Source organism: Papilio xuthus, unplaced genomic scaffold (genome assembly GCF_000836235.2).
Source record: "Papilio xuthus unplaced genomic scaffold, Pxut_1.1 DF828952.1, whole genome shotgun sequence".
Classification (NCBI taxonomy): domain Eukaryota; kingdom Metazoa; phylum Arthropoda; class Insecta; order Lepidoptera; family Papilionidae; genus Papilio; species Papilio xuthus.
In genome coordinates this window covers 3,347,464-3,369,007 of record NW_013529697.1, presented here as the reverse complement: position 1 = coordinate 3,369,007, position 21,544 = coordinate 3,347,464, and the positions used below count along the sequence as shown (strand labels likewise).

The following is a 21,544-nucleotide window of genomic DNA, read 5'->3' as shown; positions in this document are numbered from 1 at the left end:
CAAATCATCTTCTAATCAAAATAACCTTTAATCGAACAAGAATCTAATAAAATATGATTAAAGTACACCATATTAATTACAACATTAGAGTCAAAATACACTTAGTAAATAAATAGGCAATAGTAAAAATAAATTCTTATCCAACAACATCTTACAATATTTTACTTAGATCTATCTGCACTGGTAAGTCACTTTCTTTTTCAATTTTGACTTCCTTTGAGAAAGTCTTCTTTAATAAGACATTGATCGCTGCTTCCTCTGAAAGAAACAAGATTTTACATTATTAATACTAAATAATATAAAAGACATATGCAGAAGAAAATAGATAAAGCAATTTTACCTGTGACTTGTATAGCTAACAACTGATGCACTATGTGCCTTGCTGTGATCTTAAACAAGTCTCGAGTACTGATTTTCTTTTTCTTATAATAAGGCATAAGTAATTTAACAACCAAACCAGCTACATCTACTTTTTCTGATTTCTTAGGTTCTTTGACATGTGTTGATAATTTATTTGTTTGTTTTTCGCTATCTTTTTTCTCTTTTTCCTTCTTAATCTCTTCTTGTTTTGGTTTCTCTGCTTGTTTTTCTTTAATTTCTTTGTTGGAACTTGATTTATGTTTGTGTCTATGCTTGTCTTTATGTTTATCCTTTAATTTATCTTTACTTATTGGTGATTTAGGTTCATTCACTTTAATTGGTATAACTTCGGGAACAATGTTTACTATTGGTGCTGGTTCGGGTGGCATTTCAGAAAATTGTTTTAGTTCCATTAATACTTTGTCAGCTTCAATACTTAGTTTGTGTGCTTTGAAAAGATTTGTGTCGTCTGTATTAGCTGATTGAGGATCCGAAATAATCTGTTCTCTGTCTGACTTGACGTCACTTTCTCCACCATCTCCGGTACTAGTGTTAACGGAATCATCATTACTTGTTCTGTTATCAGATTCAGTTTGTGGCGAAAGTTTCTTTTTATTAAAACTATTATGAATAGAATTTGTCACTTCATTACTATTATCTTGAGATTCCATATGTTCATCAATAACTAGCTCCTTCTCAGAATCACTATTAGATAAGTCTCCATATACATCACAATCTTTTAAAGATTTCTTTAGATTATCTTCAGTTTTCTTTTCTGTTTTGATAACTTTATCTAGTGATGACTCACTTAGCTTACGCTTTTTCTCCTTAGAAGATTTGTGATGTTTATGTTTTACTTTTGTATTGTGTTTATCATTTCTTTTCTCTTCCACTTCACTGTCAGAAGACTCTCCAAATAAAGCTTTTATTTTTCGTTTTGCGGTAGGTTTTATTTTACTTGGTGATTTTGATTCCTTGACAACATCTTTGTTCTCATTTTTAATATCTTTCTTCTTATCATTTTGATTACCGCTGGATTCTTTTGAGGAACTTTTACTTGACACACCTTCTAAAGTTATATTTATGACAAAAGTTTTCGACAAACTTTTTGTTAATTTATCTTTTTCACATTTAATGTCGTCAGGTTCTGTACAATTATCATCAATAGTTGCTTCTTTATTCGTTTCTTCTACCTTTATGGTTGTATCATTGTGGTTACTTTTAGGGGTTTCGTCTATTATCAGAGTATTTTCATCTTCACTTTCATCGGAAGCTGGGGTCGACACGTTTGAAGGTATTTGTGTGAAAAAGTTTTGTAGTTTGGTTTGGGTTAATGGATCTTTTTTAAATGAATTAGCTTTCCTTTTACTTTCTTTGTCAGCTTTAGATAAAAGTCTCGCATCGCTTTTTTCACCCATATTTGCTACAATAATAGTATAAAGTGAAATTAATACTTGATCACATCTAAGAATTAAATATCAATTACATATTGAGATAAATAAGATGTCACATTGGGAGTCGTAGTCTAAACAAATCTTACCACTTTCCAGCTGACTAGCAGTTATAAATCCGTATTGGTTTTGTTTCTTCGCTTCGAAGTCTCGAACGAAATCGCCGAGGGTCTCCCCCATGCGAGGTTCGAATTTCTTTAACCTCGGAAATAAGTGCTCGGTACAAGCTTTCACAGATGAAATCTAAAATTAAATGGCAAACAAAATACATACAGTTCTTTTAAAAAGTACGAAAGAGATGACAATATGTTTTTGTTTTGGAACAGTAGGTTATAGTGAATGTATCTTACCAATTTGATCATGGCCCTCCTATAGAGGCTTATTACTGTGCTATTAGAGAAGGCCTCGTACTCCAGGTCTATGGCGCACTGCTCCACGTCTTTACGTTTCAAAGGCTTCTCTGGTTCATCGACATCTTTCATGCTGGCCAAGTTAGTGTTTAGAGCTTCTATCAAGAATGAAAGATAGCTGTCTCGACTCTCTACCGTTAGACCGTTTACCTAGAAAAACATGGGTTTATATTACTTAACTATGTATTTATATACAATTTGGTATGTAATATTATTTAATAAAGACAGAAATGTATGGAATAATTACTTTTGTGGCGGTATTCTCAGCGGCCCTGCATTTAGAGTTGACAGCGCTGACGGCGTCGCTCGCCTGCCTGTCAACATCAGTGATGCGCTTCTTCCTCTCCGCAAACTCTTTGAGTATGAGCGACTTTGTCTCCTCCCCCACGCGTCGACTCTCCCCGTCAGAGCCGTCGCTCTCTCCGCCGTCGTAGTACGACGCCATGTCCCTGTTTACAAGATGTTATGCTAAATTACCAAGAGATAAAATGAGATAGGCGCATGCGCATTAGTATTGTCTTGCCGGGAGATAATGGAGCACTTTGACCCTAGAACGAGGGCCTAAATGCTAACATTGTACGTTATAGTGTCGTAGTAAGCAAGTATAACAACCTGAGGCCCATCCGTCCATTTCCGTAGAGATCTTGTGCGTCCTGTGCGTCGTGCGCATCGTGTGCAATGAAGCCGCCGCGCTGCAGACTGGCGCTCATGGCGCGACGCTGGTGCTGGTCGAGCGCGCGACGCACGGCGCGCTCGTCGTGGCACACGTCGCAGCGGCCCCCGCACCGCGGACCCTCCTCACCGAAGTAGTCCGCGAACCTCTTGTGACGACATCTAACCATACAACATTAATTATATCAAAACCTGATCAGACAAGATATCGATTGAAGGTAGGCAAGACTGCAATTGTGGATGTCAAAATGTGTGTATTTGTCTCAGCTTGATATACAAAATGATATCAGCTTTTGTAAAAGTTTTTAATACATATTTATTTCATAAAAGGTTTTTTCGCACAGACTGGGGCAGGGACCAGAGCGGATTTCGTGAATAAAATTGAACTTTACATGATTGAATCATTTTATGATTACTTACTTTACTTCCTCGCAGTATTTGACCATCAGTTCGAAGCTCTTGTATGCATTTTTGCAGCGTTGTTTTTGTTCAGGAGTGCGAGCGCGCGCCATCTCCGCTTTGAGAAGGAAGTCGACTGCATTTCGTTCCTTTCCACAATAATAAATACGACAAAATGCTGGTTTACCATCGCGGCCAGCACGACCCGATTCCTGAAAATTCATATATAACTGAATTAAATGTGTAAAATAATATCTAACTGCCACAATTATGTTGTTAAATGGTCCTCCATAGTGTAGTGAACTTAAATAGCATACATTTATATCAATTGCATACTAAAGTTGTGATATTAACTTTACCTGATAGTAAGCAGCGACATTTTGCGCGAGACCCCAGTGAGCAACTGCGCGCACTGTAGCCTTGTCCACACCCATACCGAACGAAAGCGTCGCGCACACGCACGGGCATTCACCTCCGGACCACCGCTCTTGTACTGATATGCGTTCTGATGCCTTTAAACCTATGTCATATACATCGTAAGTTCTAAGTAATATACTCAAACCCAAAACAATCCGAGTATATAAATTTTGAGAAGGAAATGTTGTATTGAGTAGCTTATTTTTAGTTCAACCTTAGAATAAACAGTAAAGTGTATGCAATAATATGCAATGCCAATACCTCCATGATATGCCAGTGAGTTTAGACCCCTTTTGTTCAACATATGAGCTAATTCCTCAGTTTGTTCACGAGTTCTACAGTAGACTATTACTGCACTTTTGTCTTTCTGTAAGTAAAAAAATACTTAAGCAATACAGCAAAACAGAGGCAAAAAGTACCATATAAAATACTTACTGGCTTAACATTCTCATCCTCCTTTAAACTTTTCTTTAAAAACTCACATAAGTCACCAATTTCATCTTCAATGCAATTTTGATATATGACATCATAATACAAATTTTTTCGGAAACTTGGTGTCTTATATTGTGCAACAGGTTGCAGTAGTTTTAGATTGGAGAGGATATCTTTTGCAACCTCGGCACTAGCAGTTGCAGTGAGAGCTACCCATGGTATACTTCTGTACAATTCTCTTAGATCACCCAATTTTAAATAATCAGGTCGGAAATCATGCCCCCACTCACTGACACAGTGAGCCTCATCAACAACTACATAAGAAACTTTTTTATACTTGACTAGATGTTCCATTAGGCTTTTAAATGTGCCTGTAGCAGCTTGTTCAGGGGTCACATACAAAAATCTAGTATTAGGTCTCATGCTTCTAAGATCATTGATAACCCTCTCCCTATCTTTTGTGCTCATTTTAGAGTTTATTGATTCAGCCTGTATTTTAAATTTTGTCAAGTGATCAATCTGATCTTTGATGAGTGCCAGTAATGGTGAGAATACAATAGCCACTTTATTATCTTGCAGCATTGCTGGCAACTGGAAGCACAGAGACTTCCCAGAGCCCGTTGGCATTGAAACATAAACATCATGGACACCTAAAATTAATATACTGTTTGTAAGAAATGGGATTTTTACCACAATTAAGCTGTTTGGAAGCTGAAATAGTAAAAACCACAAAAGCTTAAAGTTATAAACCTAAAAATAAATTTATTGATTAATTTGTAGCAATGTATGTTTCATATGAAAAATAATTATGATTCTTGATGTTTTAAATTTTTAAAACATACTATAAATATTAAGAAATGCAATACACTACATATAAGTTATATGTTTTAAAAATTATTAGGTTCCTAAAAAACAATACACTATTTTAGCAAAAAGTTTGCCCCAAAATAATGTTTATAAAATTAAAGCAAAATAGTACCGTAATTGTGGTAGCACTACTATTATACAGCCAAATTAAATGTGTCACATCGTTTGTCAAATTCGCGCATTATTACCGTTCAATTCAATTTGGATCTTTATATTTTTCACAATTAAATGAAATTTGCGTTATATTGTACAATTACCTCTAGCAATCGCTCGAACAGCTCGCTCTTGAAGTTCACTTTTGAATTTTCTGTGACCAAAACATTCCAATAGTTTTTCAGTTACGTTATCCATCACGAAACTTGTTACTGTGGCATTACAGGTATTCTTCCATTTTTAAATTCCTTTAAACTACAAACAACATTCATATCGTAGCACATACTGTTCAATTCGCTAAAGCACAACTTAAAAATTTTGCGACAATAACATTAAAACAACCTCAAAATAGACTTTTCTATTATTATAAAATTTTGTCTTTGACATTTCGTGAACCCAATTTTATTAAATGTCAAGTGTGAACATTCTACCAACATTGAAATAAAAAAAGATATCAAGAAAATGTTTCATTCATTTTTATAAACAGCACGTTCATATAAAAAAATCCTAAAATGTTTTGTGCTCAGTGCCCATCGGTGGACATATGCACTTATATCTGTTAATGTTAACTTAATGTTTTGTATGGATCATGTGTCTGAATAAAAGATTTATTATATTATTATTACAGGTTTAAGTCTGTACAGCAGCATTGTACAACTGCAATATGAGTAAACGTAAGAATCCATGTGAATCTACAAATCCCAATGCAGAATTTTGTGATTTTTTAATGGAATTGGCGGAGTATGAAAAAAATGTCAGCCGCAACATCCATAAATATAATGCTTACAAGAAAGCTGCGAGCGTTTTGGCTGCGCAGCCTAAAAAAATTGAGTCTGGTAAAGAGGCAAAAAAACTTGACGGCATTGGAGATAAAATTTCTAAGAAAATCGATGAGTTTATTCAGACTGGAAAATTAAGAAAAATTGAAACCATACATAATGATGAAAAGGCCCAGGCCATTAGTATGCTTACACGAGTATCTGGAGTAGGTCCAGTCAAGGCTGCAGAATTGGTAAAAGACGGTATTATTACTATTAAAGATCTTAAGAACAGTAAACAATTGTTAAATCATCATCAGCTGATTGGATTAAAGTAAGCATATGTATTATAAAATAAATCATTAAAATTAAACTTTATGATGGCTCGTTGACCGCATTGCACACTTAAGGAAGGTCCATTTACATGATGCAAGCAAGACAGGCAAAGAAAAGTTCCATTTCTTGGAAGTATAAATTGGTTTAAATGTAATCATATGTTGCAATTGACAAATGGTTAACGTTGTTTTATTGATTTCAGATACTTTGAAGACTTTGAAAAGAAAATCCCGCGTTCTGAAATACAAGCCATAGAAAATAAGTTAAAAGCACTTGTCATTGGCTTTGATAGTAATTTTACAATAACTATATGCGGAAGTTTCAGGTAAATCTAAATAACAAGTACGATGAAAAAAAGAGATCTTACTTTCTTTACAACGCCTGCAAGGTGGTAAAATAAAAAAATGCGGTTTAATTTCCTGCAGAGCCTTTTCATAAAATTGATCTAAAATCTAGAAGGGCCAAATTTTGCGTAGAAGAAATTATTTTTTCACGTATCGTTACAGACGCGGAAAAGCAGAAAGCGGCGATATTGATGTTCTAGCGACTCACTCGTCTTTAAAACTGGAAGGAGCAAAGAAAAAACACGGCGAAACAATGTTAAAAAGATTAGTTGATAATCTTGAAGGTCTCATTATCGACGTTATTTCTATGGGAGATACAAAATTTATGGTAAAACAAAACTCGCCTATAACATAGTCAGTACTGGACAGATGTCGCTAATCTCATGTTGTTCTTGCTAAATTATAACCAGCTGGTATGATACCCTTGTATTTCTCTATACAGGGTGTCTGTCGTCTCTCTGACGACTTACCTGCCCGACGTCTGGATATACGACTTATTCCGTGCGAACAGTACCACTGTGCCGTCCTTTATTTCACGGGCAGTGATGTCTTTAATAAGACTATGCGAACACATGCTTTGGAAAAGGGTTTCACCCTCAATGAATATTATTTGAGACCTATGGGTTCAACTGGTAAGACCCAACGTTTTTTCAACACTTTTATTAGGACATATTGTCTCCATGTGCAACAATATGTTTTCATACAAGTGTTTTGACAGTGGAATCTCATAATAACGTTTGTCTCCGTCAACAGGCGTTCCCGGCGAACCAGTCCCGATAGCATCTGAGGAAGATATCTTCGACTACATTGAATACCCGTACAAGAAACCAGAAGAACGTAATTTGTAGAGATAACAAATAAAACAAGACATTGTCATCATCATATTTATTCTTAAAATTGATAAACGATAAGGCTTATTATATCACAAGACTTAAATTTCTCAAGATAATACGCTAATCATAATTAATAAAACTTTATAAAATTGACAACAGGTGCTGACTTAAAAAAACAACACTAATACAAACTCTTTTAACACTTTCAATATAACATCATGCGGTTAGTTTAAAAAAATAGAAAGTAAGTTTAACTAATAAAGAAATTAAATTGATACGAAATTAATTCCCGTTTAAAACCCGCACGATGCCACTTAAATGATAGGATAGGGAACAAATACATAAGGAAATTGCATGAATTTGCAAATAGTAATAAGCTATAATCTAGCAAACAGTTTTCGTTAAATATAAATTAAGAAATGATTTCATTAATGAAAATGTATCTTTAATAACGAAGTTAGTAGCGACTAGCTCTCGAAATCTGAATCGAAAGAAATAACTCACTCGTACTATTATTATTGATCTAAAATTAATGTCCAATTTTTTTATTAGTCCTTTGAGAAAACGAATATTAATTCTTTTAACGATATTTTTTTATATTTAGTCTCAGAAAAGAACAGAAACAACACACAGCTTTATAAGAAATAAAAGTAATACAGCTTAGTATATTTACAATAACTCTTTGGAATGTTTAATACAAGCTGTGGCGTAAAATGTACAGATAATAATTAAATTAAAATTAATTAAAATATTAATTATCAAGTGAACATAACACAGGCTGTAGAAACTAATAGTAAAAAAAACAAATAAAATGTGATTAAACTATTATCTCTAATACTCAATTCCGTCGCTTTATAAAATAAAAATATAATATAAAATAATTCAAAATGAATCTCATTGACAGGATTTAATTTAGAAGTAACGGTTCTTTTATTGCATTAAAATGTTTCTTTTAAACCGGGTCATGGCAAGTATGTTTTTTCTTTTAGTCTATGTATATATGTACTTACATATTAATAAAATTAGAGTCTCTGTATGTAATATAAAAAAAAACATATTTGCTTTAGTTACAACGAAAACCCATTTTTTATTTTGTCAGCTTGTCTGCAAACCAGTTTTACTGTAAAACGTCCTATGTGTGCGGGAATATTTAAAATGTAGTTTTAATTTTGCATTGACCGTTAGTATAAATTAAATTATAAGCGCTATGCGGCACGATAACATGATACTTGCATCGATTGTATACAAGCAGGTTTGTGTCGCTGTTGGACGGTGCAGGTTATAAATGTAATGTTATTTTTTTAAATTAACACTGCTATGCTGTAAGTCTAAATTATACGTAATCAGACTCAGGTCTCATGTTATTGTGCTCGAGTAGTATTTTATGGACTAGATTTTACGACCTAAAAACAATAAATCTGTCAATGTTTGTAATCCAAATGACTAATAACGAAAACATGTATAAATCTTGACAAGATTACGATGTCTTAGATTTAGTAAAGAAAAAAAAATTTGAGCAATTTTTTTTTATTTAGAATCTTGCAACATAACTATGAAAACTTAAATTCATCGTTTAATGATCATGTATCTACAAATCGAAGACAATGAGATCTTACAAAATCAACAACTATTATTTAAAAAAAATATAAATGTTATGTTCATTTCGTTGTAAATTATAATAATTACAGACAACTGTCAGTCTCAACTAGAACACACAAGTCCTAAAATATTTCTGGACCATGCATCCATGTTAATGTCATTTGGCCTCAATATCTAAGCCAGGTCCGTAGTCTTGTTTCGCTTTAAGTCAAGAACGGATCAACATTACTAATCTTGAAAATTATGGTAACTTAGGAAATCAATGATGTAAGCAAAACTTAGTCCAGATCTGAAACCGAAAACATTTATTATTGATACTGACTTGTTTATAGCTTTGTCAATACTTTGTGTTTTGTGTTCAATCGTGTTGTGGGTTGAGCAGCTTGTAGAGATGCGAATCTGTGTCGGCGAGCGCGTCGTTCGGTTCGCGCAGCTCGAGCGCGCGCCCGGCGGCAAGCACGAGCACGCGCTCGCACTGCAGCACGCCGGCCGCGCGGTGCGCCACGTACACCACCGTGCTACCCGCGAACGAGCATCTGATCGTCTCTAATATCACACGCTCCGCCTCCTGGTCCAAGTTGGCCGTCGCCTCGTCTACTAGCAACACCTGAATACATAACACAATGTTAAACATACAAATTACTGTACTCAAGCACATGTATTTAACATATTGTTCCCTATACATTCCATAGAGAGCTTGATGATAGTATTGGATAATTAAAGTATTAATGATTGTTAGTATGGGAAGGTCGTTTGTACCTTGGACCGCTGCAGGAGGGCGCGCGCGAGGCAGAGCAGCTGAGCGTGCCCGCGAGCCAGGTTCGCTGCGGGCGCGTGCAGACCGCCTCGGGCGTCCACAGCTTCACGCGCGCCGCACGCCGTCAGCGCGCGCAACACCTCCGCCTCACCGTGCTGCCGCAGCGGGTCCACGTTCTCCAGCACGCTGCCGGAGAAGATGAACGGCTCCTGCGGTATCACGCCCAGTCGAGACCTAAACACCGAACATATTTAATACTGATAAAGACACTTCCACATAGAGATGAATTTGATGGTAGTTGTAGATACCTGAGCGCGTGCAGATGCAGCGTGGCGACGTCGACGCCGTCGAGCAGCACGCGGCCAGCGGCGGGGGTGGCGAGGCGCAGCAGGGCACGCAGCAGCGAGCTCTTGCCGGCGCCCGTGCGGCCCACCACCGCCAGCCGCTCACCCGGCCGGCTCGCAAACGTCACCCCGCACAGCGCCGCGCACGAACGCTCCCCGCTGACAAAAAACGTAACACTTTCTTACACCGCATCCCTGTTGTAATTTTTCCCTTTTTTACCAACCTCTCACTCTTTTTACATCTAATCTGAGTTGAATTTATCACTAGTGTTTTTGACTTACTTGTAGTTAAGGTAAACATCTTCGAAGCTGATAACACCGTGCGAGGGCCAGCCGTACGGCGGCGGGTCACCGTCTATCTTTTCGCTTTCCACCTTGACGCAAATAATAATTATTGTTATAGAATGAAATTAATATAATTTAATCCACAAATTGATTATAAAAATCAGCATTAGAGTATATACCTGCGTGATGTACTCGCCGACACGTTCGACGGCGATCATTTCGCGCTCAGTTTCTGTGAAGGAGTTGAGCACGCTGCTCAGCACTGAGGTCAGCGACAGCGCGTATGATATTGCCAGACCTACCAGACCTGCACACAGTTTTATATTTATTAAGAAAAGGTCCACATTTCTATGAATCCTTAACTTCTCGGACGGCGTCTTTTTGGCGGAAGATACGAGACGGTTTGGGTAATAAAGTAGGGTACCCGGGTCTGCAGCATGCGTGGCGCGCTGCAGCACTGCGATGAGCGCGGCGGCGGCGACGGTGGCGGCGGCGGCAGCCTGCAGCCGCAGCGCCAGCCACTGCGCCGCCGCCGCCCCGCACAGCGCCGCGCGCTGCCACCCCTCGCACAGCTCCTCGCCGCGCTCGCCCCACCGCCCGCACGCGCCCAGCGCACGCACCACCGTCAGACCTATACCACAACACACAATAGAAAAGTACTAAATTGAAATTATAAAAAAATAATCCTAAAATGAAAAAACATACAGAGTTTTCATAGTATACGAGTACTATGGTTTCATATGGTCGTTTTGCCCATATACAATGATTTGTATATAATCAATATTTTGTAAGTCGTACTATTGTAACGGTGCATACCTTCTAGCGTGTCGTTAAAGTGTACGTAAACAGGTGAGAGAGCGACGCTCTGCAGGCGCTTAAGCTGGCGGGAGGCGGCGCGGTACCGGCGCTGCAGGTGGTGGTACGCCAGCGCCAGCGGCAGCAGCGCCACCGCCAGCCACGGCAGCCCGTACACTGTCACCGCCACACCTCCTGGACATCAGAAACCAGCGTATGTCAGATTCTTCGTATTGTGATCTGATTATGATTATTTATTATCTATAAATTAAGGTAGAATATTAATTTTATTAATATTAATAGACAAAAAAGTCTCACCGATCAAAGCGAACACCTGAGCCAATAGAATGTTGAGTATGAACGGCAACGAGTCATCGATTGTATACGTATCTGAAGAAAATCTATTCATAATCCTACCCGTAGGTGTGACGTCGAAAAACTTCACTTTAGCCTAAAAGTAGTTAATTTTTTATTTATTTACTTTATTAATTGTGATGTTACACAAAGTAATTCTTATACATTCATGCTTATTTTAAGTGCCTTTTACAAGTAATAAAAAAAATAAAAAGAAAAACAACTTACTCTAATAATAACGTTAACAAGTATCCTATGTATTCTTCCAGCGGCCTTGACCCCTCCGTATGCGAATAGAAACGCTCGCATCACAGTGAACAACAAATTCAGACCGGCCAACACAAAATACATCTCCAAATAAAAATTATCATCATATCTAAGTGTAAGTTTCAAATCAGGGATATTGGTTGATTTAGTTACTGTTACTTCATCATTATGAAGAATTGGTAAAGAACCATTTAATATGCGTTGTATAACGTTATCCATAATATTGAATCCGTGGTCCATTACTGTTTGAGTTTCGTGCGGACTTTCGAGTAATGTATTTGTATTGAGGCTGGTCGAGTTGGCCGCTCGGTTTTTAATCCAAAACGTTAGCCAGAGGAAGGTGTAGTTCTGAGAGAGTTGCATCAATATGAGTGATATCACAATAGCCACTGATAGGAAGAGGCCAACAGATCGCAAATATAAGCATATAACCCACCAACCAACTGAACCTATCGACATTGTTTCCTGTAAATAAATTAGAAAATATTATTATTTTAACTGGGGAGATATCAATTATTTAAAAAGTCAAGAATTTTACAACTTCTCTACCTCATTGTCCAAGCTTTGTCTGCTAATGTTGTCCAAAGATTCTTCTACGGTATTATGCTCTCTCTCTGTGATGGGTTCCTCGCCCAATGTATCAGTTTCACTGGGAAGAAACTCCTCAATCTCATTTAAAACTAGTTCCGGGGGACCTGTAAATAAAAAAATTAGAATTGATCTAATCTCTACACCAAAAGAAAGAAAGGTCACTGAAACGGACATCAGATTCGTATTTCAATGGCTAGTATTCTTTTTTCTAACGGAATAGTTATGAACTTTCAACAACTTCATGGTAGTTACCATGTGCGATAAGTTTTCCATGATGCAGCAGTATGACGCGGTGCGCGCGCGCGAGGTGTCGGGGCGAGTGCGCGACCAGCAGCCGCGTGCGATGTCGCAGCACGCCCAGCACGCAGCGCTGCACTATGTGCGCCGCCACGCGCGCGTCCACACCCGACAGGATGTCGTCCAACAAGTACACTGCACGGAACATTACCCTCCAGTTAGTGATACTTTACAAATAAGTGAAACTATATTTTGAATGAAATGAATATAACTTCTGTAAATACCTTCTTTGTCCTGATAAACTGCTCGAGCTAAGGCGATCCGAGTTCGTTGACCGCCGCTCAGTGTGCAGCCTCCTTCCCCTACGTATGCGTTCCAGCCCAGAATGTTCAGATCCTCTGAGAAATTATACGTTTAGATACATTTAAAATTCACAAAATGATATTAATAATATAACGTGATATGAAAAACTTACCTGTTAGTGCGCAAGCATCAACAACAGAACGAAACTTAGTCTCGTCGTATGGTTTCCCGAATAGTATGTTGTCTCGTATGGTGCCGCGAACCAGCCATGATTGTTGAGATACATATCCAAAACCTACAAAAAATATCATATAACAATTCTTTATACAGTAAGGCCCGCCCTTAGTGAAAACATAACGAATCTGAGTATGCTGTGTAGTTGTAAGTACAAACTTACTATTTAAATTTTCAGGTATCTGCAGGTCTCCATTGACTTTGATCATTTCCCCGAGTACGGCGTGCAGGAGTGATGTCTTTCCGCTGCCGACGTTACCAGCAATGCCCACCAGTTCACCTCGACCTATCTCCAATGATATATCTCTCAATACGAAAGGAACTTGCACTTGTGAGTCAGACGACGAAGTAGAATCTTGTTGAATGTTCCGTTTCGACAGCCTCTTAGTTGATTTGCCTTTATTTTTTTTAGATTTTATCTGTGGTGTCGGATGAGTGGCGGGCTTGGCCCATGTAAACGTAGCGTTCTTAAATATCAGAATTTTATCTTCGTCATGATTTGTATTTACACGATCGTAGTACCGATCCGAGTCCATGTCTGGAAGCTTTAATAATATGGAATTTTTAGAAATTACTTTACCATAACAAAATATATGTGTTCAAATTTACTTACATCTAAAAATTTTTGTATCCTTTTTATGGATACCCATGCTTCAGTTAGTCCATTGAGTACCCAAGGGAACGCGTTCAATGGAGCTATAAGCATGTTTATTAATGCCACAGTAGTAAATACCTGAAACACATCTTGAATAAGTTACCATGACTTTTAAAAAAAGGTCTTGACAGACAGACGGACGGACAACAAAGTGATCCTAGAAGGGTCCCGTTTTTTTCCTATAAGATACGGAACCCTAAAAAGAATTAAAAAAGTAGCAATTACCCATAAGACAATACACATTGTCTTATGGGTAAGACATACTATAATGGGTATAATTTGCAAAGGGAAATGGTTAACATTTTAAACAAAGCTCGTATTTTTCTATTGAATAGATTAGTGAATACCGTCGGGGCATCTAGCGGCTGCAAGCGCAGCGCGTGCGTGCCGAGCGTAAGTGCTGCCACTAGCACGGGCGTGGTCGCCCACAACACCACGCAGATCGCGTCCAGGTACTTGCGCCCGCGCAGGTAGTACAACTCCTTGCCTCTCACCTCTAAACAACGATTATCAATTATATTTGTATGTGGAAACATTAACTGTGAACTATTATACTTAATAGTTTTGTAATTAATCAACCTTCATATGTTTTTCATAGTTATTTAAATGTATATTAATTACAATCTCAAATCAAATTCAAAATAATTTATAAATTTTAATAAAGAAGCAAAGTATTTTAGCGGTAACTAATAGTTATAAGATAATTAGTATTATAAGATAACACAGTTAATATTTATTATCATTTTAATTTATCTTTTCCATCAATCATACAATGCAGACATCAGATAATTTAAATAACATAACAACTCACCTCCTACTCTGTTTATAAAATAATCCTCCCAAACATGAATCTTTATTGTCCTGATACCTCTGAGTATGTCACTGATTAAACTAACTCTAGAATCTTTATGCCTCATCAACTCTGTGCTCAGTTGACCTATTTTGTTGGCAATGAATTTGTTTATAGGTATAAGAATAACTGAAAAAGCAACACCGGCCAGAAATGACACCCCCACTTGTTGGTACAATAAAAACAGTGTTATAACCAACTGAAATAAAAAAATTACATTCATTCATATAAGAAATACATTGTTGGAAATTCACGCCTAAGACCAATTTTCATATCTCCTACACTGATTAATCATTATTAAAACTCATAATTACCAAGCACTATAGGCCTATTAATTTACACAACTTTTTTTTCTAACTAATAAATACATATTTCATATTCAAAATCACTATCTACAGTAACATTTGAAAATAGCAACACAAACCTGTAAAGGTATGCTCCAGAGTGCATGAAAGCTTGGACATGAATTAACAATTCTGTCCGTGTCAGTTGACATGAAGTTTGTAATTTCTCCAACAGAAAATGACTTTGTAAGTTCTGTTGAAGTCACACTTAATGTTTTTCTTAATATTATTGAAACCATAGCACCACGCATTTTTATTCCTATTAATGACATTAGCCAATTAAAATGGACATTGAAAACTGCACTCACTACTGTAGCAACAAGAAGGCCACCAGCATATGCATATCTTAAAAACAAAGATTTTTTTTATTATTCATAAGATATTAAAAATAATAATTAAAAAATATTACTGCATAGCTAACATACCCTAAATGTTGATCAATACTTTCATCTTCAACAAATGTAACTAATTTATTTAATAATAAAGGCCCGGCAAAGCCAGCCATATCTGATATAAGCTTTAATATTCCTATGCTATAAAATTGTATTGCATAGCATGTGTGTAAAGCTCGAAGTAAGGACACATTCTGACGACGTTGTGGCCTCAATAATACCCTGGAAGTGGGAGTGACTGGAGTTGACACTTGAGGTAGACTTTCACTTAATGAACCATATCCTGGAAAATATTTCAGTCTGTCATAAAATATTTATCACTGCAGCCTAAATTTATAATGAAAAAATTAGAATATGCAGTTAATTCTGTGGTTTAAAACTGTGATCACTTTTAAATAAAATATTGAGCTTCTGTACTTTGGTCAAATCAAGGTCAAAAGTAGATAAATATGAATGTCTAGTAAGCAGCAAAACAAATGATACAAGTTAGAACACTACAACTCAGGATTCCCCTACACTGAGTCATGATTATACATTTTAAGTACGAGCAGGATACCCTGTTGTAACGTAGGTGCTTCCCCTAAATTTAATAATCTCACTAATGTTATAAATAATTTTACATACATTTAATGTTGAAAGACTTTAGGAAAAATTAATAAAAATCTGTTGTTAAAACACTGTGAATTGTGTTTAAAATATATTTACATGTGAAAGATTCTTACCAGAGCCTATGAATGGTTCATGTGGTATTTCAGCATACTGCTGAAATTGGTCTACATTGCCAATCAATGCCTTGTCCATTTTAGCACCAACATATGAACATCTATACTCTGTGGGTATATCATATAGTTCTTCTGCATCAGTTAATTTATTTTCCAAACCTTGAATGAGTAATATCAAATTAATTGGTATATTCTATTCAATACATATACATATTATGTTATTATCATAAAACAGTTTTTTAATCATTACCTTTGTCAAGAAGTGGATTTACCCACAAAAAAGTCAATTTAGAGAACCAACTTGTGCCTTGCATTGCTGTGCCCAAAATCCCCTCATCCATATGTGGCAGTAAAGGTGTGTACTCGCTCTAAAAATGTGTACTATGCCTTTAGATGCATTTTTCAAATGTCTTCATATATTTATTCAATAAAATATTTATACTCACACTTGAATGTTGGGATCCAACAAGATGAGGTGAATAAAATGTTGGTCTAGACTCACTTGATGGTAGAAGTGTGATAAAATACACAACATGGCAGCATAGTGTAGCAATATTGAATCCTACAATGGATCCAGTGATTATACTTGTGCGGAGGGAAATAAAATTGAACACCACTGTCATAAGCCACAAAAGGACTAGGCTCAAAGGCCCGCGACTGCTCGGACCTAGTCTATGTTTGAGTGCCAGGATGTATCCAAAGTGCACTAACCATGAGAGACAGGATGCACCAGCAGTAAAGTAATCAACTGGGAACAGATTAAATTTATTGCTTGATATAAAAATGTATAATTCTATAATTGGAATGAATGTTAGACCTAAAACTGCAAAACTGCGCAAGACAATGGCACGCTCTTGTGTTTTTTCACGTATAACCCACTCTCTTCTGTAGCCAACATAATATCCAGATATTATTGCTGTGACAAATAATATGGGTATCTGTAAACAAAGTTCCTGGAAGCACTTCCCAAAATCTTTTCTTTCGTCGATCCAAGGCTGAAATCCCAACGGTCCGCACATATCTTTCCAGTTCCATTGTAATTTTGTAACGAGCTCCATTACAACGTAACTTTTAATACATATCAATAGTTTTCTAAAATTACACTCGAGTCGGGAAAAAGATAGCACATAACATAATATAAATAAGTCAATTTAAATTTTAACGACATTAAAATTGTGAAAAACTAAAATCACTATTAAAACATACACACAATGTTTGACAAATGAGTCAAAACACAAAACATGTCAGAATGTCAGAAGTTCAGAAGTCAAAAATAAAATGTCAAGTTGACAAGGTTTAACAAAGCATAGATGTATACAACTTTTATAAAATTCCTTAAGAACCTAAAAAAAAAAGAAAATGTCTTTCGTCAAAAAATCTTTACTATTTTTAGTGCAATTAGCTCAAAATATCAATTGAATTGCAATAAAAACCCAATCATTCTTAACTCTCTTCGCTGATTTTTATAGTCTTGAGCATCTCGTGTATGTCCAAAAACTAAAATGATAAATGTCAAAGTCAAACTGATTATCACTTATCAACAAGCTCAAGTTTTTATTTACTAAGAATAATAAGAAATTGTGATTTAATTACTGGTACTCAATTACAAATGAATATTCTTTTTATTTCTTACGGTAAACTTGTTTATCATCTTCTACTGAATAACAAGATAGTGTACAATAAAAGATAATGGATCAAGATATACAAAATACAATTTCTTTGGTTGAAGAGGATGAAGATCTAATTGACCCAATTCATGATATTATTGATTACTTGGTCAGGTGTGCAAATATATCATTTAAAAATTCACATGTACATGGAAGTGACATCAAGAGATCAGAGAAGATTAAAACAGCCTACAATATATTTATTAAATCTCCCACAGAATTTTTGACTCAATTCGGCAAATACTTATCACCAAACCATTTACCATATTTTGAGAACATGCTTAATGATAAAAGTTTTAATGATACTGCTTTTGATAATTGCATCAAACATCTACGTATATATCATTCTGAGAGAAGTACACATAAAAGAATAAAGAACCGGCGATTCCGAGCCTTACAAAAAATGCAAGAAGAAACAGATTATTTTAGTGAAAAACAAATGATGTTTCGTAATCCACTTTTATATGAACAACTTGTTGGCCAGTATTTAGATGACGAAGAAGTACTACAACGTGATTCTGGAGACACTAAGGATTTGACATTTTTGAATATAATTCTACGTACTGTAGAAATGAATGAAATGAATGAGACAAAACATCGGCAAATGTTGGAAGAAGATCAGGAATCAGTAGATGAGAAAGAAGCAGTTAAAAAAGATAAGAAACCTAAAAAGAAGATGTGGGGGGATTTTGATGAACCTGATACTCAACCAACCCCTAAATTCAAAGCTCCAAGAGCTGATGCCCCAATAACTAGCAATGAGAGAGCATTGCTAAAAGAAGAATTTTACCAAGAAATGTACAGCAGTTTTCTTGAAGGCAGAGATGAAGATATTGATTACAATTCAATAGATAACAATGAACAGTATGATGATTTGGAGCAAATTTCTCAGGATGCCGAAGATCAATATTTTGATTCAGAACAAAATGATGTAAATAATCTGGAGGAACATATGAAACTTGTCGAAGAGTATGGTAGAAAAATGACTCTGGATCATTCAAGTGATCCGTTAGACGTATTTATGAAACATATTGAAAATAAAATTAATCAATAGTTTTACTCATTTATATTCTTAAATTGAACCTTCTGAACCTACATCTTTTGATTTACTTTTTATAATAGTAGGTTAGTGATACAGCTTGCCATAGATAACAAGAAGAATTACAAATATTAGTGGCTGATCCTGGATTAGTAATTGAAAGTATGTGGGGGAACCCAAATTGAAATTGTAACATGCTTTCTGATGGTGTCACCACTAGTGTTAATTTTGACACTATATTTTTAAGTAATTATTGTCGCATGACATTAGGCAATCCGCATACTCGGTTGTCACCTTCTAACATTAAAACTTTGTGCCATAATTATGCGTATCCTGTAAACTAAATACTTTATGATATGATACTGATTTTAACACAGATTTCGTGTGTATTTATTGAAATGGATAAAGATCTTCATGAGTTCCAGGTCTGCGCGCGAGATCGGAGTAAATATTGGAGACTTGTTGTGGAAAGCCAAGGCCCGCTTCAGGTCGCTGCGTCACCCTAGTTAGTTATATTAAGCTATAAAGAAAAATTTTAAACGTAACAACTTGCAATCCTGACGCGATCATTTCTTTGTTTTTTCTTACATAAAGCGCAACACCAAACCCCAACATCAAAGAATTTAATTAAGATTTAAACTTGTTTGAATTATGACGAGAGTCAAATGGCGGGTTCGATCTCACGACTTTACGATCGTACCATTAGGCTATTGGGGTATCTTTATACATCTAATCAAAGGCAAATTGTTATTATCGCCTTCTCCTAAAAGAACGTTAACTTATACCACAATCTGGGCGGTTATGGCCGTCAGAAATATAAATTTTATTAACGTGATTTGCTTGTTCGTATTTTATGAATCATTTTCTTTGTCCTTCGGTTTGTTATGTTACAATGGTACCTTGTCTAACACACAATTTGGTGAAGACCCTTTATCGCGTGATAATTTTATACGAGATCGAATATTTGAAGCAAGAATTCGCTGCGCTTTGACCGTCCGATGTCCAGGTAAATTTAACTTCGCACAAGTTTTACGTGATAATGTGTCCTATTTTACATAATAAAAATTGTCGCAGTAAAACGAATGTTGTATCTGTAGCTATATTCGTATAACGGTGGATAAGTAGATTCTAGATTTATCTTATATCTCCCTAATGTTGGAGACAATGTCGAAATACATGCGATTGACATATAATATGGCCACATTCAATAATACCCATGATCATGAAGTACAAACTGCAAGGTTGCTTAAATTTGTTCACAGTTAAATTAAGCCTATCTCATTTTAATCCGCATAGAAGATCGTAGCTTTTACGTCTAATAACTTAAATAAACTTTAGGCCATATTCTTTAAGGAATTATTTTAGGAGCGAAGGAAATGAAGGTAATATGAAGTTGTGAATGATCCACTTATGTGCGGTAGGAAGTGGTTGTTTCGCATACTCTCTATAATAGGCATTGGGGAAGGCCTATGTCCAGCATGACACACTCGAAAATATGCCTAGATTGATCTAGATTCCCCTAGATTCTCCAAGGTTCTCATTCATCTCCTATCTTTAAAATTTCACATCGGTTCAGAGAGGCATATAAGTAATATATAACTCTATGAAAGATATTAGATAAAATAAGACATAATCACAGAGTAAACAATTTGCATGACTGACAATGTTTTTGTCACCGCGAATATTTTTGAAGTAAATGTGTATTTATAAATGTTTATATCCGTTGACAAATTTATATTAATTAGCTTATTGATTAATGTTAATGTAACTATTATTAACGGTGTGATGTGCTTGAATTGTTCATCTACCCACCGCAGTTGGACGCGCTGCGGGGTCACTATAGACAACGCCCTCGACTCTACTAAGACGATCTATAAAGATGTAGTGAATTGTACTGAAGGTTTACAATCTTTTTTGTAAAGATGCGAATAGCTATTAGCTTGAAATGTAGTTTGAGTTTACAATTCAAGTCAAAAACTTTAAACAATGCTTATATTTCAGAGAATGCATTGTGTTTCATACGTTCGTGGAGAGCAAGAGCGAAACATGCATGGATCGTACAAAGAGGCTGCTACGAGCTTACTGCACAAGATACGCCGCCCGTAAGTCTATCTGAAGCAAGAACAATGTCGTGCAAACGGCAAAGGTAAAATTATTTTTGATGATTGAAAACTTAATTTATATATAGGAAGGAGATCTTCTTTTTATAATCAATTGAAATGCAAAAAAAACCATAATGCTTAGTGTTATTAGATATATTTTTAATTTACAGACTACCTGACGCGGAGTACAAATTATGTTTCTGCCAAGGAGATCAATGTAATCGGAGTTATGAACTTCGTTATGAACGAGTACAGCTTTTTGTGCTGTTATTGCTTTATTTATTTTTAAACTTTGATGTGTAAACTGTAATTAAAATGGACAAAGGTTGTATTTGTTCTTGTGGCGTCAATTGTTCGATTCGTTTGGACGGTGTGTTTAGCAATAAACATTGACTTTATCGGCTTATAAGCAGCTTTCACTTTATCCGAGCTGCCTGTCTATTTCTTCGAAAAGGACGGTAAGAAAAGTGTGTGTTAGTGGGCCGCGTCCGTTGACTCGCACACATACTTTTTGTAGACACGCATCAATGTAACTAAACCTACATAATTAGAAAAATACACAATTTTCTTTTTTA

At 36.0% G+C, this 21,544-nt stretch overlaps 5 protein-coding genes across 5 annotated transcripts; 3 read left to right on the top strand and 2 right to left on the bottom strand.

The window, feature by feature from the left end:
* Nucleotides 1–52: 52 nt before the first annotated feature.
* RecQ5 (RecQ5 helicase) lies at nt 53–5,540 on the bottom strand. The gene is made up of 11 exons (XM_013322471.1): nt 5,266–5,540; nt 4,145–4,791; nt 3,971–4,076; nt 3,652–3,812; nt 3,314–3,504; nt 2,834–3,055; nt 2,469–2,670; nt 2,162–2,371; nt 1,901–2,054; nt 341–1,783; nt 53–258 (listed from the first exon to the last, which is right to left on the bottom strand). The coding sequence occupies exons 1-11, from the start codon at nt 5,357–5,359 to the stop codon at nt 152–154; spliced, it is 3,537 nt and encodes a 1,178-aa protein (XP_013177925.1). The 5' UTR covers nt 5,360–5,540; the 3' UTR covers nt 53–151.
* LOC106125336 (DNA polymerase beta-like) lies at nt 5,300–7,624 on the top strand. Its single transcript, XM_013322496.1, has 6 exons — nt 5,300–5,387; nt 5,790–6,253; nt 6,458–6,580; nt 6,762–6,927; nt 7,042–7,231; nt 7,353–7,624. The coding sequence occupies exons 2-6, from the start codon at nt 5,826–5,828 to the stop codon at nt 7,445–7,447; spliced, it is 1,002 nt and encodes a 333-aa protein (XP_013177950.1). The 5' UTR covers nt 5,300–5,387; nt 5,790–5,825; the 3' UTR covers nt 7,448–7,624.
* A 1,429-nt stretch (nt 7,625–9,053) lies between these two features.
* Nucleotides 9,054–17,380, bottom strand: LOC106126330 (multidrug resistance-associated protein 7). Its single transcript, XM_013323940.1, has 22 exons — nt 16,608–17,380; nt 16,412–16,529; nt 16,162–16,320; nt 15,473–15,722; nt 15,128–15,392; nt 14,665–14,902; nt 14,201–14,349; nt 13,812–13,931; nt 13,362–13,743; nt 13,137–13,259; nt 12,946–13,059; nt 12,677–12,856; nt 12,383–12,528; nt 11,795–12,298; nt 11,531–11,663; nt 11,234–11,407; nt 10,842–11,048; nt 10,597–10,724; nt 10,415–10,506; nt 10,097–10,291; nt 9,791–10,022; nt 9,054–9,638 (listed from the first exon to the last, which is right to left on the bottom strand). Exons 1-22 carry the CDS (start codon nt 17,217–17,219, stop codon nt 9,390–9,392), a joined length of 4,770 nt encoding a protein of 1,589 aa, XP_013179394.1. The 5' UTR covers nt 17,220–17,380; the 3' UTR covers nt 9,054–9,389.
* Nucleotides 17,381–17,678: 298 nt separating this feature from the next.
* On the top strand, nt 17,679–18,887 carry LOC106126338 (coiled-coil domain-containing protein 97). Its single transcript, XM_013323952.1, has one exon. The coding sequence runs from the start codon at nt 17,851–17,853 to the stop codon at nt 18,880–18,882; it is 1,032 nt and encodes a 343-aa protein (XP_013179406.1). The 5' UTR covers nt 17,679–17,850; the 3' UTR covers nt 18,883–18,887.
* A 1,638-nt stretch (nt 18,888–20,525) lies between these two features.
* LOC106124884 (uncharacterized) lies at nt 20,526–21,375 on the top strand. Its single transcript, XM_013321896.1, has 3 exons — nt 20,526–20,767; nt 20,869–21,013; nt 21,140–21,375. Exons 1-3 carry the CDS (start codon nt 20,578–20,580, stop codon nt 21,270–21,272), a joined length of 468 nt encoding a protein of 155 aa, XP_013177350.1. The 5' UTR covers nt 20,526–20,577; the 3' UTR covers nt 21,273–21,375.
* Nucleotides 21,376–21,544: the final 169 nt, after the last annotated feature.

Coding starts and splice junctions, on each gene's coding strand:
- LOC106125336 (XM_013322496.1), top strand. CDS start 5,826: ATGAGTAAACGTAAGAATCCATGTGAATCTACAAATCCCAATGCAGAA. Junction 6,254..6,457: donor CATCAGCTGATTGGATTAAA/GTAAGCATATGT, acceptor TATTGATTTCAG/ATACTTTGAAGACTTTGAAA. Junction 7,232..7,352: donor GAGACCTATGGGTTCAACTG/GTAAGACCCAAC, acceptor CTCCGTCAACAG/GCGTTCCCGGCGAACCAGTC.
- LOC106126330 (XM_013323940.1), bottom strand. CDS start 17,219: ATGGAGCTCGTTACAAAATTACAATGGAACTGGAAAGATATGTGCGGA. Junction 16,530..16,607: donor TTGGATCCCAACATTCAAGT/GTGAGTATAAAT, acceptor ACACATTTTTAG/AGCGAGTACACACCTTTACT. Junction 12,299..12,382: donor GACAAAGCTTGGACAATGAG/GTAGAGAAGTTG, acceptor ATTTATTTACAG/GAAACAATGTCGATAGGTTC.
- LOC106124884 (XM_013321896.1), top strand. CDS start 20,578: ATGTTTATATCCGTTGACAAATTTATATTAATTAGCTTATTGATTAAT. Junction 20,768..20,868: donor TGTAGTGAATTGTACTGAAG/GTTTACAATCTT, acceptor CTTATATTTCAG/AGAATGCATTGTGTTTCATA. Junction 21,014..21,139: donor ATGTCGTGCAAACGGCAAAG/GTAAAATTATTT, acceptor TTTAATTTACAG/ACTACCTGACGCGGAGTACA.
- RecQ5 (XM_013322471.1), bottom strand. CDS start 5,359: ATGGATAACGTAACTGAAAAACTATTGGAATGTTTTGGTCACAGAAAA. Junction 2,055..2,161: donor GGAGGGCCATGATCAAATTG/GTAAGATACATT, acceptor ATTTAATTTTAG/ATTTCATCTGTGAAAGCTTG. Junction 1,784..1,900: donor TGCTAGTCAGCTGGAAAGTG/GTAAGATTTGTT, acceptor CTATTATTGTAG/CAAATATGGGTGAAAAAAGC.
- LOC106126338 (XM_013323952.1), top strand. CDS start 17,851: ATGGATCAAGATATACAAAATACAATTTCTTTGGTTGAAGAGGATGAA.